Source organism: Otolemur garnettii, unplaced genomic scaffold (genome assembly GCF_000181295.1).
Source record: "Otolemur garnettii isolate 467f Iridium unplaced genomic scaffold, OtoGar3 scaffold00079, whole genome shotgun sequence".
In the NCBI taxonomy this organism is placed as follows: Eukaryota; Metazoa; Chordata; class Mammalia; order Primates; family Galagidae; genus Otolemur; species Otolemur garnettii.
Genome location: NW_003852474.1, coordinates 9,010,175 through 9,025,917, shown reverse-complemented (window position 1 = coordinate 9,025,917; position 15,743 = coordinate 9,010,175). Strand labels below are relative to the sequence as shown.

At 47.1% G+C, this 15,743-nt stretch overlaps 1 protein-coding gene across 1 annotated transcript in view; it reads left to right on the top strand.

Annotated features, from left to right (window-relative positions):
* Nucleotides 1-1,462: 1,462 nt before the first annotated feature.
* Nucleotides 1,463-15,743, top strand: part of CNGA3 (cyclic nucleotide gated channel alpha 3) — a 21,890-nt gene continuing 7,609 nt past the window's right edge. Inside the window, exons 1-5 of the mRNA XM_003794366.1 lie at nucleotides 1,463-1,566; nucleotides 5,917-6,030; nucleotides 8,316-8,495; nucleotides 11,509-11,559; nucleotides 11,736-11,747. Coding sequence (XP_003794414.1) covers nucleotides 1,463-1,566; nucleotides 5,917-6,030; nucleotides 8,316-8,495; nucleotides 11,509-11,559; nucleotides 11,736-11,747 — 461 coding nt within the window. The remainder of the gene's footprint in view (nucleotides 1,567-5,916; nucleotides 6,031-8,315; nucleotides 8,496-11,508; nucleotides 11,560-11,735; nucleotides 11,748-15,743) is intronic.

The window sequence follows — 15,743 nt, the reverse complement described above, 5'->3', positions numbered from 1 at the left end:
AGCCTTTGAACTGCTCACTTCATACCCACACTTATTCGCTGAGTACATCTCCCCAGTGCAGCCAAAGTGGCCTTCACACCTCTGGCCACTTCCCTCCTGAGCTGCTGGGCAAGGCCCGAGCTCTGTAATACAACCTGTGGGACCCTGTTGTATCATCCACCCTGCTAGACTGTCAGGTCCCTGAGAACAGACTTTGTCTTATTTCTCTTGGCACACGTATCTCCTCTAATCAGCCAGAAACTTGCTCATTGTTATATAAATGAACAAAATGTTTAAAAATCAAAACAATTTTTTTTTTCTATTGAGAAAATTGGAAATTTAAGCTCATAGACAAACTACCAAATATCAGAGAGGAGGCAGGCCGCAGCTGAGCCTGTGGCTGCCTGGGGATGCACTGGTGGTTGAGTTGGCCTTGCCAAGGCACACACACCAGGGCTACTTTGGCGCAGTGCCTCAGACTCTTGGCACCGACCTTCCCTTGTGTACGGAATTCATTTAGTCCCAGAGTGAGTCAATAGACTTTTTCTAGAAATTGCCACCTTTCTCTGGAGTGATCTCTACTCCTATCTGACACACAACCTGTGGCCGTTTGGAGAGCCTGGGTTAATCTATTATAGAGAAACTTCCTCAGGAGCTCATCTTCCAGCTGGAAGAGTTGTCCAGAAATCACAGAACTGGCCAATCACCCAGTCCTGCCCTCACATAAGCTATCCTTTCTTTTGACTCATGGGGGCACTTTCCAAAGTTCAGTAAAGGGAAAGAGTTCATGGCCTGATTTCTGGTACAAGGATCATGCCACCTTGATGGGTGTCATCTATTGGTCTGACTGAACGAGCTATGTAACATCTCTGAGTTTCAATTTACCTATCTCTAGGGATAAAAACCAAAAATATTAACAGGTTATTGTGAGGATTAAATGAGATGAGTGTGTATTAGGTTTAACATCATGCTGCAAAGGTTTTCTGAATGTCAGTTATTGCTCGTTAATTTTTTACACTTTGTTTTAAAGAAGGATTTGGGAGAACTACAAAAACATGCCAATCCTAAGATTAAAATAAAGAAATGAGAAAACCAAGGTCAAGAGGGACATCGCATCATCCCAGCAAATTACATGGGTTTCAGATTCCTTACGTCAGATACCAGCCTGGCCATTCATTCATTCCTTTGCTTGTTCAGCACTCAACTCTGAGCAGCTCTTCAGCGGGGTGGCATATCCACGAAAGAGCTTGTTTGTGCCTCAGGCTGAGAAGAAGAGCCCAGAGACGTCCAACTGAAATCCAGTGTAGCAGGAACGATGAGAGACAGAGGACGGTGTGCCTCCCCGGACTCGCTGGGAGGCCACATGGAGGGGCCCTGGTCCATGAGGAACTGGGTTTGTGGTCACTTCCCTGTCCTCATGACATGTCTGCTTTGTGTTCACATTTTAGCAATATCTTGGAAGCTAAATGTGACCTCTGAGAACATGGCCAAGATCAACACCCAGTACTCCCACCCCTCTCACCTGGCCCGCCTTGCGGTAGAGACCTCAGACAGAGATCTAGATCACGCTGAAAATGGCCTCAGCAGGTAAGCCGGCTGTTCTTCCCAGGCCTGGACTGGGCTATTTCTATAGCTGATCTAGAATGCGGGAGGGGGGGGGGAAACGCCTCAGCATTGGTCGGTCGCAGGTTGGAGGGCGGCGGGTACTCACAGTGCTGCCGACTTCGTTTTTCACTTCACTTCATCCCCACAACCCTGGCAAGGTAGTTTTTATTCTTATTTGAGAGATGTGGGAAAGGATGCTCAGAAAGTTACATAATTGCTAGAAATGAAGATTCAAATGCAGCAAGCTAAATTCTACTGTCACAACTCCCCCCAACTGTCACGTTCTCCCATGTGTACACCAAAAATTCTTGGACTCAGGCTGTGCACACATGTGGGCACACATGTGTGGTGTAAATCAGATGTCCTGCCCTCTCTTCCAGGGGACAGTTAGAAGGCAGGCCATGCTCAGTGCCATCAGCCCCATCAATGGCATCCTGACACAGGCCACCCTATGGAAATCTGGGTCCTTGCGGTCTATTCACAGATGAGGTCTCCACATGAGATTGATTTGAAGGAAGGACTCTAGCACATACACGTAACCATTTTAAAGTTTCAAATCACCGTCTTGGATGGAGGGAACAGTGTTTGAACAAACCATAGATGTTTGCATTGAAATTCTAGTCCTTTTAGAAAGCTTTAGAGATAAATAATTGAGAATTGTGTACATAAATATTAAACACGCTTCATCTTCAGTGTTGTCAAGAAGCCTGCCTTGGGAACCTGTGTGTTGGTGTGGCCCTTTGCTGCATGCTCCTGGGAAGAAGAACCCACCATGTCTCTATCCCCTGAGACATCCTTTTCTCTAGTTCTTTCTAAATTGGAGGCCCAATTTTGTGTTTCTCTTTTTTTAATTTCTGGAATTATTTTCACAGTGGCAAGTCATAAGGTAGAATGAAAACACTTCATTTGAATGAAAACATTTTTACACCCCGACATACCAAAAATAAAAATGTCTTGAGTTTTTCTTTTCTACTTAGATCTGTTTAGTTGGCTCAGTTATTTAAGAGTTGTCTGGCATATTTTTGAGGATAATGCAATAGAGAAAGACTATTCTCTGCTACAGGGAATTGTAGCTAGGACCAAGGGCACCTCAAATCCCAAATCAATCTTTTGGTACAGCTATTTTGAGTGAGTATTTAGGCACAAGGGGGTTGCATCCTACAGAAAAGAAACCTTTGTGCTACTCCTGGAGAGTATCCCAAAGCAATTAGCAACTAAGAAAACCATTTTCAGCAGGGTGTTGTGGCGGGCACCTGTAGTCCCTTTACCTTGGGAGACTGAGGTAAGAGAATCACCTAAGCCCAAGAGCTTGAGGTTGCTGTGAGCTGTGACGTCACAGCACTCCACAGAGGGTGACAAAGTGAGACTCTGTCTCTTAAAAAAAGAAAGAAAGAAAACCATTTTCAGCTGTTACTCTAGGAACAAAGCCTTAAAAATACATTGGCTTCTGCTCCTGGGTCACATGTGGCCAAAAACAGGGGATTCCGATCATTCCATTTCCTCAAGGCTTGAGAAGAGGAAAAGAAAAATAAGGTGACTCTGACATCTCCCATCCCACGGGAGGTAAATACCGGTTCACATAAAAACTTCTGTCCTCACCCAGTGACAGGAAACCTTCACTTTACCAACCGTAAATCCTCTACAAATGAACTTACAAGTCGAGTATCACAAGTTGAAAATGATCTCGTCTTTCAAAACAATCTCTTCATTATACTAGTTCTTGTTCTTGCTAATTATCAACTTCAGGGTAAGGGGCTGTTCCTCTGAAGGCATCACTGCCTTGTGGAATTGGAGGGAAGCTTCAGGAGCAGCCTAGCCTGCTTGGCTCATTTTAGAGACAGGCCCTGCCAAGCCCTTGCCACTGGTGCCCAGACTCTGCAGCCTCTCCACATCCCTGGGAGGTTCTAGCTCCCCATTCTTGCATTGATTGCTACAAGTCTAGTATTTCTGTCTCCTTGGGGGCTCAGAATGCCACTTCAGACATGTAGCTCCTCTCCTCTCTTCCCATCTCCCTTCCATCTGCTTTCTATTATAAAATCAGTTTTTTGGAGAAGTGTCTAATTGAGTTTACTATTTAAATACTCCCAGGCATTTAGCAAAGGGGGAGACTCTGGAGCTAAAAGAAAGACATTAATTTGGCAGAATTTCAAGTGTCAAGAAACAAGTGGAGGGGTGCACCAGGAAGAAAAGATCCCCGGAGGCCTGGAATTTATGCTGTAGAAGGCTCTCCTTGTTCTTCATAGCTTCGGGTGCCTTTCTGGGAATGGGGGGAATATTTAAATCAACTAGAAATGGCCAATTTTTTCTTTATTTCCATGATGAAGATCAGGAAACTTAAGCTCAGAGAGGAAATGACCAACCCACAGACTACCCAGCCAAGAGGTACAGGAATAGGGATTTGAACCTGAGCCTGCCGGCTCCCATCTCCACTGCCTCCCCCCTCAAGCCAGCATCATAGATCCAGGCCACGTGCAGCAGCTCTCACTGCTGCCAGTGCAGGCCTGCTTTGAAATCCACAGTAAGTTTTGCTCTCTCCATCTATCCCTACGTAATGATTCCTTTCTTGTGAATACAAATGAATCTAGTCATAGGTAGTGATTCCTTTTCTGTGAATGCAAATGAATCTTTTCTCAGGATGTACCCTCCTCAATTAACAGAAACCAGACTCAGCCAAAATGCCAGGCGACAGCTTGATCCCCAGAGTTCCCTGCAGAGCTGCTGGAGGGGACAGAACACCTCCATCCTTGGGATTTCGGCCAGATCTTCCAGGCCCGCAGGCTGTGACCAAGCTTAGCCCAGCTGTCAGCTTCCACCACCACCACCTGCACGCCAGCTGCTCAGATCCAAGCACATTAGAGATTAACTCCCTTTCCCCTGCCACCTCCTCCTGTGACAGACCTGGGTGCCTGGGAACATGCATCCACCTCCATGTACTTAACATTCTAATCACTCACTCCTGATGGTAATTCTGCCTCTTGCTTCAGCCGCTTGTTAACACCTTGTTAAGAAGGCTGATTAGGTTAGGATAAGTCACGTGGTAGGATTAATTTGTCTTGCTTGGGCTCCTGAACACTCAGAGAGTGAAGTGCAAATCCCTAGAGGTCAATGTCTGGATGACTTTTAATCAAGCTGATCAAGCACCAGCCCTAGGAGGTTTTATAAAGAAGAAAAATATTCCCAAACACATTCATTTTGCATTGTGGGCACCTGTCCCATCTGCGTTCACACTTTTCACTCTGAAATGCACAAGTGAGGTCACCACCCCTTACCTCTGCATTGCAGGGGAGAAGCTAGGGTTTGGCAAAAGGCTCAAGTAGAAGAGGACTTTTATTTGAAAGTACTATACAAATTACAGGAGACCCTCCATAGCTGACCACCTTCCTGCATTGACCACATCTTCATAGCCAGACATGCACCACATTACACATCCATACAGCAGGCCTAGCTCCTTATGTTGACCACCTCTGTATGTTGACTAGTTGTTACAGTCCCTTGGGTGGTCAACTTACAGAGGTTCTGCCGTGTTTAAACTCTAGTGGAGGTCTAGGCCTGTTCTGTACAATATTCTAGGACAGTGGTTCTCAACTTTCCTAATGCTGTGACCCTTTAATATAGTTCCTTATGTTGTAGTGACCCCCAACCATAAAATTATTTGCATTGCTATTTTGTAACTATAATTTTGCTACTGTTATGAATCGTAATGTAAATATCTGATATGCAGGATGTATTTAGGCGACCCCTATGAAAGGGTCATTCGACCCCCAAAGGGGTGGAGACCCACAGGATGAGAACCGCTGTTCTAGGATATTAACCAGTGCATTCCCAGGAAGGCTGCCAGACAGGCACACAAATATCTGCCCAGGTGGGGTGACAGCAGCATACACACAGTGGGGAGGGAGGCTCAGTGAGGCTTCTAAGGAGGTAGCATTTGATCTGGCCTTAGAAGATGGGGCGTCAGTAGGCAGAGATGTGTTGGAACCCAAATCCTGGAATTGTTTTGTGGAAACAGCTGCTATGGCTTGAGATGATAGGCACTGGGACCTCCCTCCACCCGGTGGCCTGACGAGGGTTATGGCAACAGTGGCTGCCACCTTTTGCCCTTCATTTACCCCTAGACAGTAGCTGGACATGCGCTCCCTTCCTTGATCAGACTTGCCATATTTATCTCAAAAGCCAGAAACTGCTGGAAGAGAGTCAAAGTGGGGCACCCCTGAGATGGTGGTCCATGACAGCAGCTTCCTGCATTAAGCAGGACATCTGGCCATCTCACATCTGACTGTGTCCAAGAGGAGCCTGCAATCAATTCTGCACGCTGCATGTTTGATTTCCTAGGGCCCACTCGCCGCTGGAAGAGACATCAGCAGTACAGCAGCCAGGGATCACCATGGACGCCAGGGGACCGTCTGCCTCCCGGCAAAGCCCCTTTGCCAGCCAGGGGCTCACCAGGTAACTGACCCATCTCAGCCCTCACCTTGGGATGGGGGAGCCCAGGGAAGAAAGAAGATAGATACATCCGAGAAAGTAGCACTGGATAGAGGTGGAGGTGAAGATTTGGAAAAGAAAGGGGCAGGATCACAGCAGCCCGAAATTTATCAGTGAGTAATTTCCTCTTGTGTCAGATGCTCCGAGCTCAGAAGAGTCTAAGAAAAACTGCCTTTATCTGAAATTACTTTAACAAAAAGTGACACTGAGATACTTGCTTAATTCAGGAAGAATTCAGAAGAGAGTCACCAAGAGAAGTGGTAAGAGCACTTCTTGGGTGACACAGAGCACTTGGGTGGACACAGCGCTCTGCAGGGGTGGTGCCCTCTGAAATAGCTCCCGCACGTTCCCACAGGGGCCAGGCTCCGTAGCAGGCGTACTTGCAAAAGAATTTGAAAGATTAAAGAGACTCTGAGGTGTCTCCCTCTGATGACATTGGTGCCATGGTTTCAACAGCTGCACCACCTTAAGGAAGTCATTTCACCTCTTTAAGGCTCAGCTAGAAAGGCATCTAACGGTGCCCACCCCCGGGGAGATGGAGGGCGGGCTCAGAGCCCAGAGCACCCATGGCAGGGGCTCAGCGAACTCTGCACTCATTATTTCCTTCTAGCACAGTTTTTTAACTGACACCCTAGTTTTACATACTTGTATCTTCTATACTTTTTACTTAAAATTATTGCAAAGAAATCATTCCTTTTCCTATTTATTCTTCATACTTTTCACTCCAGAGAATGCTATTCTACCATTATTTATTTAACCAGTCCATTGTAGCTGGGGAGTTAAGTGACATTCGGTGGTTTTGTTTTACCAATGAAAAGCTGTCTGAAGGCTCTTTGATTGCAAGGAAGAGAACACCTTCAAGTCAGCTCACACGCGGAGCCCTGGGGGGTCTGGTGCAGGGTGCAGGTGAGAGCCAGCCCCACGCCCGGAATCGGAGCCAAGGGAGCTCACAGGAGGGGACCTGGGGCAGCCCCCTTCTCCCTCTCATTTTTTCTTGGAGTTTCGTGATCTTTGGGCTTTTTTCTGTATGTCTCCTCCATTCTGGCTTTCTCTGCATATCAGCAGGTACAAGGCTGGAAATGGCCTTCTCCATACAGTTGCAAATTGAAGCACACACCTTGACATAGCTCTTAGTGCAGAGGCTTGTGACTCACAGAGGGTCAGTTGTCCACCACATGTCCTGTTGCTGAGGCTGGGGGCTGGGGGGAGTGTGACCTTGATTCTATCCCCTCAGCAGAGGGAGAGTGTCCAGAGCAGAGGGGCTGAGCTGGGCAGACCCCTCAAAATACGTCTGCAGCAGCAGCTACGAGCATCTGTCTATTCAAGTTATTCCCATAGGCTGAGGTCACAGTGTGTGATTAGGGTCAGGGATGTGACAATTCATGGCTTGGTTCTAGATTGTCTAGTGCTGACTCTAACTGGGGACACCCTGTCAGTGGCGGGCACTGCCAATGCCAAATTGGGAAAACCAGAAGCCAAGAAATAGAATTGAGTCTCTGTCCCCTGTCCCCCGAGGCAGAGACTGGGGCGGACGCAGGCAAGGCTGAGGGAAGGCCCCTCACAGGCAACTTGAGCTAGGATGAGCCCTGGGCACTGGGACTCCAGTCTCAGGGGCTGGAGCCTGTGGCAAGCTCCCGGCGGGGTCCGTATCCAGGAGAGGGGCCAAGACAAGTGGCAAAGGAGCTTTCTCACGAGCCTGGGGAGAAAACTGGAATTTGTATAAGAAAAAAGTTTATAAGATCGGTTGCAGGAGGCTGCAGGAGGACGCAGGAGGACGCTTGTTCCTTAATTGCTCTGAAGGTATCATCACTGGAACACTGTCTTGTTTTACCACTTCTATGCTTAGTGGTCACAGCAAAGCTCCTGCTGAGCAAAAGGAACAATGATTAGAAGGGCTCACTGATGCCCCCCCCCCCCGGGAAGGGTCATGCCTTAGGTAGAGTCCAAGTTTAAAAGGACAGGACCCTAACAAAGAGAGTGTCCTTTAGGAGAAAGCTCTGCTGGGGTAGACAGAGGAGGGGTAAGAGGCCCCTACAGAGTGGAGATGCAAACTTGACCCACAGGGCCCAGCACCCAGGCCCTGCTGGTCTTCTCTGCTTCTGCCCAGACCATTGAGAGGAGGCGGAGAGAGGGAGGAAGAGAGAGAGAGAAGAGGAAGAGGAAGAGGAGGGGGAAAGGGAAAGAGAAAGACAAAGAAAAAGAGGCTTTCCTTCTCCTCTGCCGCTCAGCACTCATCCGTGCCCTTTCAGACTGTCACGTCTCATCGTCTCGCTGCGCACATGGGCCACCAGGCACTTACACCACGAGGACCAGAGACCCGACTCTTTCCTGGAGCGTTTCCGTGGGGCTGAGCTCAGGGAGGTGTCCAGCCGAGAAAGCAATATGCAGGAAAACGTGGGTAGCCAGGAGCCAGCAGACAGAGGGAAGAGGTAAGAAACCTAAAGGAGGGTGGGTCTGGCCAGCTGGGTGGGGCAGGGAGCCCCTGCTTTGTGGGGGTCCAGCTTGGATGCCCCCCACAGGTGGCCCTGACCACCATCCCCCGAACCATTCCTTGAAGAAAGTGTCTTTGGGGGGAGAACACTGCATGCCCCAGCAGCCTCCACCAGAGCCCAAGAGGCCCTGGGCCCTGAGTGAGCCAGAGTGTCCAGCCTCGTTTGGCCGCTGCCCTCATGTCACATGGAGCTCCCATTAGAGTCCCCTGGAAATAGTGATCTCTGAAACTCACCTGGGAATGCCAGCCTAACCATCTCTCTCCCCCAAAGTATCCTCATCCTAGATTGCACCGTGACCCCATCTTGCTTGAAAACAGGGCCTTTTAAACTGTGAGCTCAGGGGGCACTTACTGGTACCCACAATTTTATGGACATGTGTACATAAATTTTGGGGGGAAGAAGGCTCACAAGTTGGTTAGAATTTTCAAGAGGAACCATCCATGTCCAGGATCAGGTAAAGAACCACTGGGTGAGGGGAGGGGAGACCTCAGTGGGAGTAGAGAGGGGGCATGGGGAGAGCTTTTCCCTTTGGTGGGAAGAGCTACAGAACCAGGGACTCTGCACATCTCCTCACATGGCCCCACCCCAGACAGACAGGGCTGCTGCCTCCCTCCCCTTCTCTCTTGTTCTTGACAAATCAGCCCAGCAGGTCTACAGAGAGATCCTTGAACCACCAGGAGTTGAATCAGTCGTTGTTGATTGGCAGAGGGGATCTTCAGGACCCAGAGTCTGTTTTCTAGGGAGGATGGGAGGGGAAGTTGGAAAGCTGTCTTTAGACTGAATCCTCTAGAGAATGCTAAGATTTATAAAATGGAAAAGTGGAAATAAGCATGATTGTTGCAGGACAGACGGTGCTAGATAATTTGCTAGAGAAAATACCATCTATTTTGATGTCACTAGGAGAGGATGGGCTTGGGTTGGGGGTTCTCAGATGGGCATGTGAGGTCCCTGGGGCGTGACAGTGGCCGACAGAGCTGCCGGGGAAACATGATGAATCTTCCCAGCACTTCCATTTTACTTCCACGATGGGGGGGGGTTGTAATTTATTTTGTCAGGGATCGCAAAAATGTTCAGGAATTTTTAAGATAAAATATGAGAAATTAAGGACATTTCTTGCTACTGACTGACTACATTAGCAGAGCAGGTTCAGTCTTCTGAGCAGGAATCTCAGGCTGAGATGTGAAGGCTTTCTGAGAAGCATTCCAGGCCAACGTTTTCGCATGAACTTGGTCTGTAAACCCTCAGGCTCCCTGGGCTGTAGGGAGGAGACTGGGTGCCAGCCAGCACAGGGCAGAGCATTCCAGACCCAGACGGTGCTGTGAGTGCAAGACCTGCATGGTGCTCGCTGCCGCTGAGACAGAAAGACAGGAGGGGCAGCAGACAGAGGAGGAAGAAGAGAGGAGAGGAGGAGGAGGGAGGAAAGAGAGGTTTGTTAGCAAGCCAGCCAGACTGATTCAATTTCTAATGGGCAAGCAAAGACTTCCCTGGCTAAACTGATCAAATTATCTTCCTCCATCCTTAGAGATGAATGTCAGTCTCTTTCTTCATTTCCCAACATGACTAAATGAGCAGAGAGTTGAGCTAGTGCTGCATCAGAGCCGGCCTCCACGATGCCACAGATACTACATCACTGGCCGGGGTGGGGGGGCAGATGGAGGCAACAGTGCAGGGCGGCAGCTGATCCATCCGCCAGGCTTCCTGCAGAAGGAGGTTTTTTAATTTTTGTAAAGCAAAGTGTATGCAGAGACAGGTCTCAGTTTCCTCAGTTTCCTCAGTTTCCCTCCTTCCTCCTGTTTTCCCAAGCAGACTCGGCCTTGTAGAGTGTGTGGTAAACAGAGGTGTGGTAAACACGGGTGCTGTACCCTCTGGAGTTCAACTTCCCCTCCATTACAAGCTCACAGGGTTTTTAATTCCTTGGGGGACTTTCAGATGAGCAGAGCTGATCCAGAAATAAGCAGTGACAGCCACACCATAGGCAGGGAGAGGAAGATGGGGAGACAAGCAGAAGTAGCCAAAATGGCATTAAGTGGGATGTCCAGCATCACAGAAGAGAACCCTGAGAGCCAGGCGGGGGTGGCGCTGGCCGTGGGCTCCTGTTCCTGTGGTCTCCTGTCAGTGGTCTGTAGTGACCATGAACAGCAAAGCTGCCCTCCAGCTCTGCAAAGCCAACTGGCTTTTTAATTTAACCAACCCTGTCAAAAACTTGTGCTCACAGCTGAGCACTTGGAGATGCACACTTTCCTACAGGATGCTGTGAGATACTGTGAAATTCAACTCTAAACAAATGTGCAGTTTCTCTCCTTCCTCCTACCAGATTCTCACATAGATCACAGGTGGCAGGCCCTGAGGCTATAACAGTTGAGCAGGAGAGGGGTCAGATAGACTAAAAGCTGAGATAATTCTGCCCCTGGTCAGCTTCTGGCCCTGCTGATTGGAAGAGGTCACTGGGATTGAGGTTTGGAGGGAGGGCGCTCTTTGAGAACCTTTGCGGCGAGGGTAACAAGTCGCCACTGCTGGATGTGTCTGTTCTGGCACAGAAGGAGTGAGACCTCCTTCACCTGAGAGGCATGGACACACGCACAGGGCAGGGCCATGGCAGGTCCACTTCAGGGCCCTGTGTAATGCCTGGTACTCTTCCCTGCACAGAACAGAATGGAAGAGGATCGAGTGGAATTGCAAGCTGGGCAGCTGATGGGATTCAAATGATAAATCTTCATATACTCAGAAGCCTTGTGTTCATCCTCTCTTCCCCCAAGGTTTATATCAGAGCTAAAGTCACAGACTGTTTTTGACCTTGACAATAACAGAACCCTGTGTTCTGTAAGTTGTGAGCAGAAGGGCCCAGGAGAAGGGGCTAGGTGTACCCAAAAAATCCCTTCGGGAGAAATGGTCACAAGTCACGCAAACGGAGGGCAGATTGCCATGCGTTTCTCTCTCTACCTCCCTGCAGCCCCTGGCCCCTGGCCAAACACAATACCAACGCCAGCAACAACTCAGAGGAGTAAGTACTCAGGCTCCCTGCAGAGCCTTGCCTCCTAGTCCTGGGGCCACCCTTATCCCATAGAAGCCCCACCTTTGCCTCTCTCCTTTCCTGTTCCCATCCTTCCAAAACACCAGTAGGCGATTCTAGGATCCTGCTCCTTTCACTGGAAATCCTTCCCTGTGGACAGATGGGAGAGAAAGGATGAGGTCTGTGTGACTTTTAGGGGGAATCAGTTTATCTCTTTGGCTGTCATTTTTCTCATTTATAAAGCAAAGAGGTTGGATCAAATGAGCACTTTCAACTTTTAGATTCTGTAGCACTATAAATTTGAGGGTGTAAAATTGGAGTCCTTTATAGAGAAATGTATATTTTCCTTAATGATGAGAACGAATTTTTTTAATTCTCCAACCTCAGTGTGCCAGTGAAATGCCAATTCTTATGGACAATTCGGGCCAATTTTGAGGGCATAATCCAGACAATGGAAAGAAGAAATTTAAATATTTCCGGAGAATAACCTCTTGAAAGGTTGACGTGCTGTAATTACTTTCTATCACCAGATGCTGAGCTGGTAGATTAGTTTGATGTGTGATTTTCACAAGTGCCACCCAAGATCCCAGGGAGTGTGTGGCATGTGTGTGAGATTGTATGCGTGCATTAGCGTGCATGCCTGTGTGTATGTGCACAATTCTCTGTTTTACCACTTTATTGGAATACTATGATTGGAGGCCTTAGTTGAAGATTAGGGAAAAACCATCAATATCAGCAAGAAATGTCAATTTCTAGACTTCGGATTGACAGAAAATTGTGGTAAGGGTTTCTCTTGTTATTTCCCTCTTTGCTCCTTAGGTAGAATTTTTTTCTATTTCTCTCCATGAAGGAAGCATGTGTTTTGTTTGCAGATTTGATGTCCAATTTTACGCAATCAAGAAAATGAAATGAAGTCATCTGTAAAAGAAGAGCTATTGTGATACGTGCTTTATTTAAAGTCAGACATTTCTGAAACATTTCTAGTATTGAATTTCTCGGTCAGGGAAAGGCTCAGAGCCCTGGAAGCCCTGGGCAGAGGTCGTGATGGTCTCTAGGCTTCTTTGTCCTGGGGCTGGGGTGTAGGCAAGGATGGGGTTAGAGAGTTTTGGCTGCACCAGGCTCTTAAGTCTTTTCATATATAGGGGCAGGCTTCGTGAATCCACACTGAAGCCAAGGACAAAGGTACAAACTTAGGAACTGTCCCCAAATGGGAACACCCTCTTCATGGTCGCTTTCCTCCACTCTTCCACCACATTTTAGCATTTTCACTTAGCCCCATGGCCCCAGGGGTTCTGAATAATATTTCCCTTCCCCCATCAAATTGTTCCCAGCCAAAATCAGCTTCATTTTGCAGCTCTGTATAGGTTCTTGGGGGTAGTGCTGGATGGATTACGGGACACGACTGGGTAGAGATAGTGCTTTTCTAGGCGCTCAGCAGCGTGGTGATGAGAGAAAGGGCTCAAGGTCTATAACCCCAGGGCCACAAATCCTGTACAAGGCAAGCTGAGCCTGGTGTGATTAAACTCCTGGCTGGGCTAAGCACGCTCAATAAGTTTGTGGGCAGCGCCCTCTGCTGGTGCCTTGACATTAATTCTCCAGTGTCAGAAAACAAGACTCCAGGGTTCAGGTCACAATAGCTTCAAGAAGACAGAGGATGAGTAATCATCCTTGCTCTTCTCATTTAACAATTCTAATTACCTTTTATTCTTTTCCACTTTATTGAAATACTCATTGCTGAAAACTTTAAAGAAAAGAAAAACACCTGTGAGACTACACATAACAAAAGGTATATTTCATGTTAATAGTGAAATTCCACTACCGGAGAGAACCCCTCTTAGCATGTTGGCAAATATGCCTCCAACTTTTTTCTGGGAATACATACTGTGTAGATATATAGAGACTATATATTTAATATATATACTTGTTAAGAGAATTTATATTTCAACTTAGTCACCTCAGAGCTTTGCAACCTTGGGCATGTTACCTGATTTCTCTTGTATCAGTTTCCTGGCCTATAAAACAGGGACTATAATAGTGTCTTATTTTCAGGGGAATGTGAAAAACTAAATGTGTTAATATGTGAAAAGTGCTTAGAGCATTGCCTGGTACACGGTAGACACTCAATAAATATTGACTAGTGTAGTTAGCAGACCAAACCCCTGAAAAGGTGTCTACCATCCTAAGCCCTAGAACCTGTAAACAGGTTATCTTATATGGCAGGGGGAATTTGCAGATATGATTGAATTTAACGTCAATCATATGGGGAGATTATACTAGATTATCAGGGTGGGCTCAATATAATCACACGAGTCTTTAACTACAAGCAGAAGAAGGAGGCTGAAGAGGGAGGTCAGAGAGGTGAGGTAGAAAAAGAGAGACTCCCACTGTGAGAGGGACTTGACCCATGGTTGCTGGACTTGAAAATGGAGGAAGAGGGACATGAGCCAGGGAGGCAGCAGCCTCTAGAAGCCAGGAATTGCTCTTCATCTGTAGTCAGCAGCAAGGGACTAAGGTCCTACAGCTACTAGGAACTGAATTCTGCCAATAATCTAAACGGGCAGGAAACAGATTCTCCCCTAAGAGCTTCTAGAAAGGATGGTAGCCCTGCTGAGACTTTGATTTTAGTCTGCTGAGACCCATACCAGACTTCTGACCTATAGATCTGCAAGACAATAAGCTTGTGTGGTTTTAAGCCACTAAGTTTGTGATGACTTGTGGCAGCAATGGAAAACGAATGCCGCTATTATTATGAACTCTTTCGTAGTCTGCTCTTTAATTTAGCAAAGCATTAGCAGCAAGTTTCCCATGTCACTGACTATTCTTTGATGACATCATTTTTTAACTTTTTATTTATTTTTTGTTTTGTTTTGAGATGAAGGGTCTCACTATGTTTTCCAAGCTGGCTTCAAACTCCTAGGATCAAGCAATTCTCCCACCTCAGCCTCATGAGTAGCTGGGACTACAGGTGCCTGCCATGTCGCTGGCTCACAACATCATTTTAAGTGACCTTGTAGAATACCATTGTTAATCATTAATTCCTACTGTATGTGATTAGACTGCTTACACTCTCTGACTGTTACAAACAATTGTAGTGATTATTCTTCTATAAGCATGCTATTATATCCTTGGTTATTTCTATAGGAAGTGCTAGGGAAACTGATTGGGTCTTTTTCAATGAGCATTTAGTTAGCAGACATTTATTTATCAACCCATGCCTTCCTCCAACATGTGGAGGAGCAAAATGAGAGGGGTCAAAAGATAGTTTCAGGGGGTGTAGGCAATGCCTTAACCCTCTGCCTTGATAACCTCAATTGTTCAATCAGGCATTAATGCCTGCCTTGCAAAACTACTATAACTACTCATTAGACAACTTTATATGAGTACCTAATCCTTAAAAGACATGCAATTCAGAAGCAGTAGAGTAAAGTCGTGAGTTGAGGAGACGCCCGCCCTGGAGGATCATCCTGCACACACAGGCACACCTGCCTCACAGTCCCTCGAAGGCTGGCTATTCGTCTGAAGTGGCTGCATTTGAAAGCTTCGAGCAGTTCTGAGATTTGCCACAGTGTGCGTCACAAACCAGCCTGTTTGAATTTTGCTTCCCTTCTGTTCACTTCAGATTTTCCTTCAATCCAGAGACAGGTTTTGAGAACAACACACAGACCACACCCTTTTCTTCAGAGCTATGAGCTTGGCACGTGACTTCCAAAACTCTGCGTGACTTTTCTACCCTCAACGTGTAGATTTGTGTTTATTTCCCATTACCTCAAAATGTCTCTGATCTGGGACTGTTTGTGATGTCCCAGGAATTCACAAAAATAGGTCAGAAATTGTAGAACATCAGACCGAATCACTAATTCCCCAACATATACTTCAATGGGGCTAACTTACCTCATACTTGAGGAATAATAATAACAGTAATAAAACCATCCCAGCGTACTGGAGATATCCATTTCCTATGCCACGCCCTCTCACACGCCGCTGCAGTCTACTCTTTCTACCCTGGTAATTTTCTTGGTATATATTCTACAGAATGTCGCCCTGCCTCAGCCAGTGACAAGGCAAAAAAGGGGGATCAAGAGAAAAAGAAAGAAGAGATAAAGGCCTGTCTGAAACACTGAGAAAAGCTGCCTCCAAAGAGGGGGTTCAATGGTCACACAGGCCAGACCCCTCCC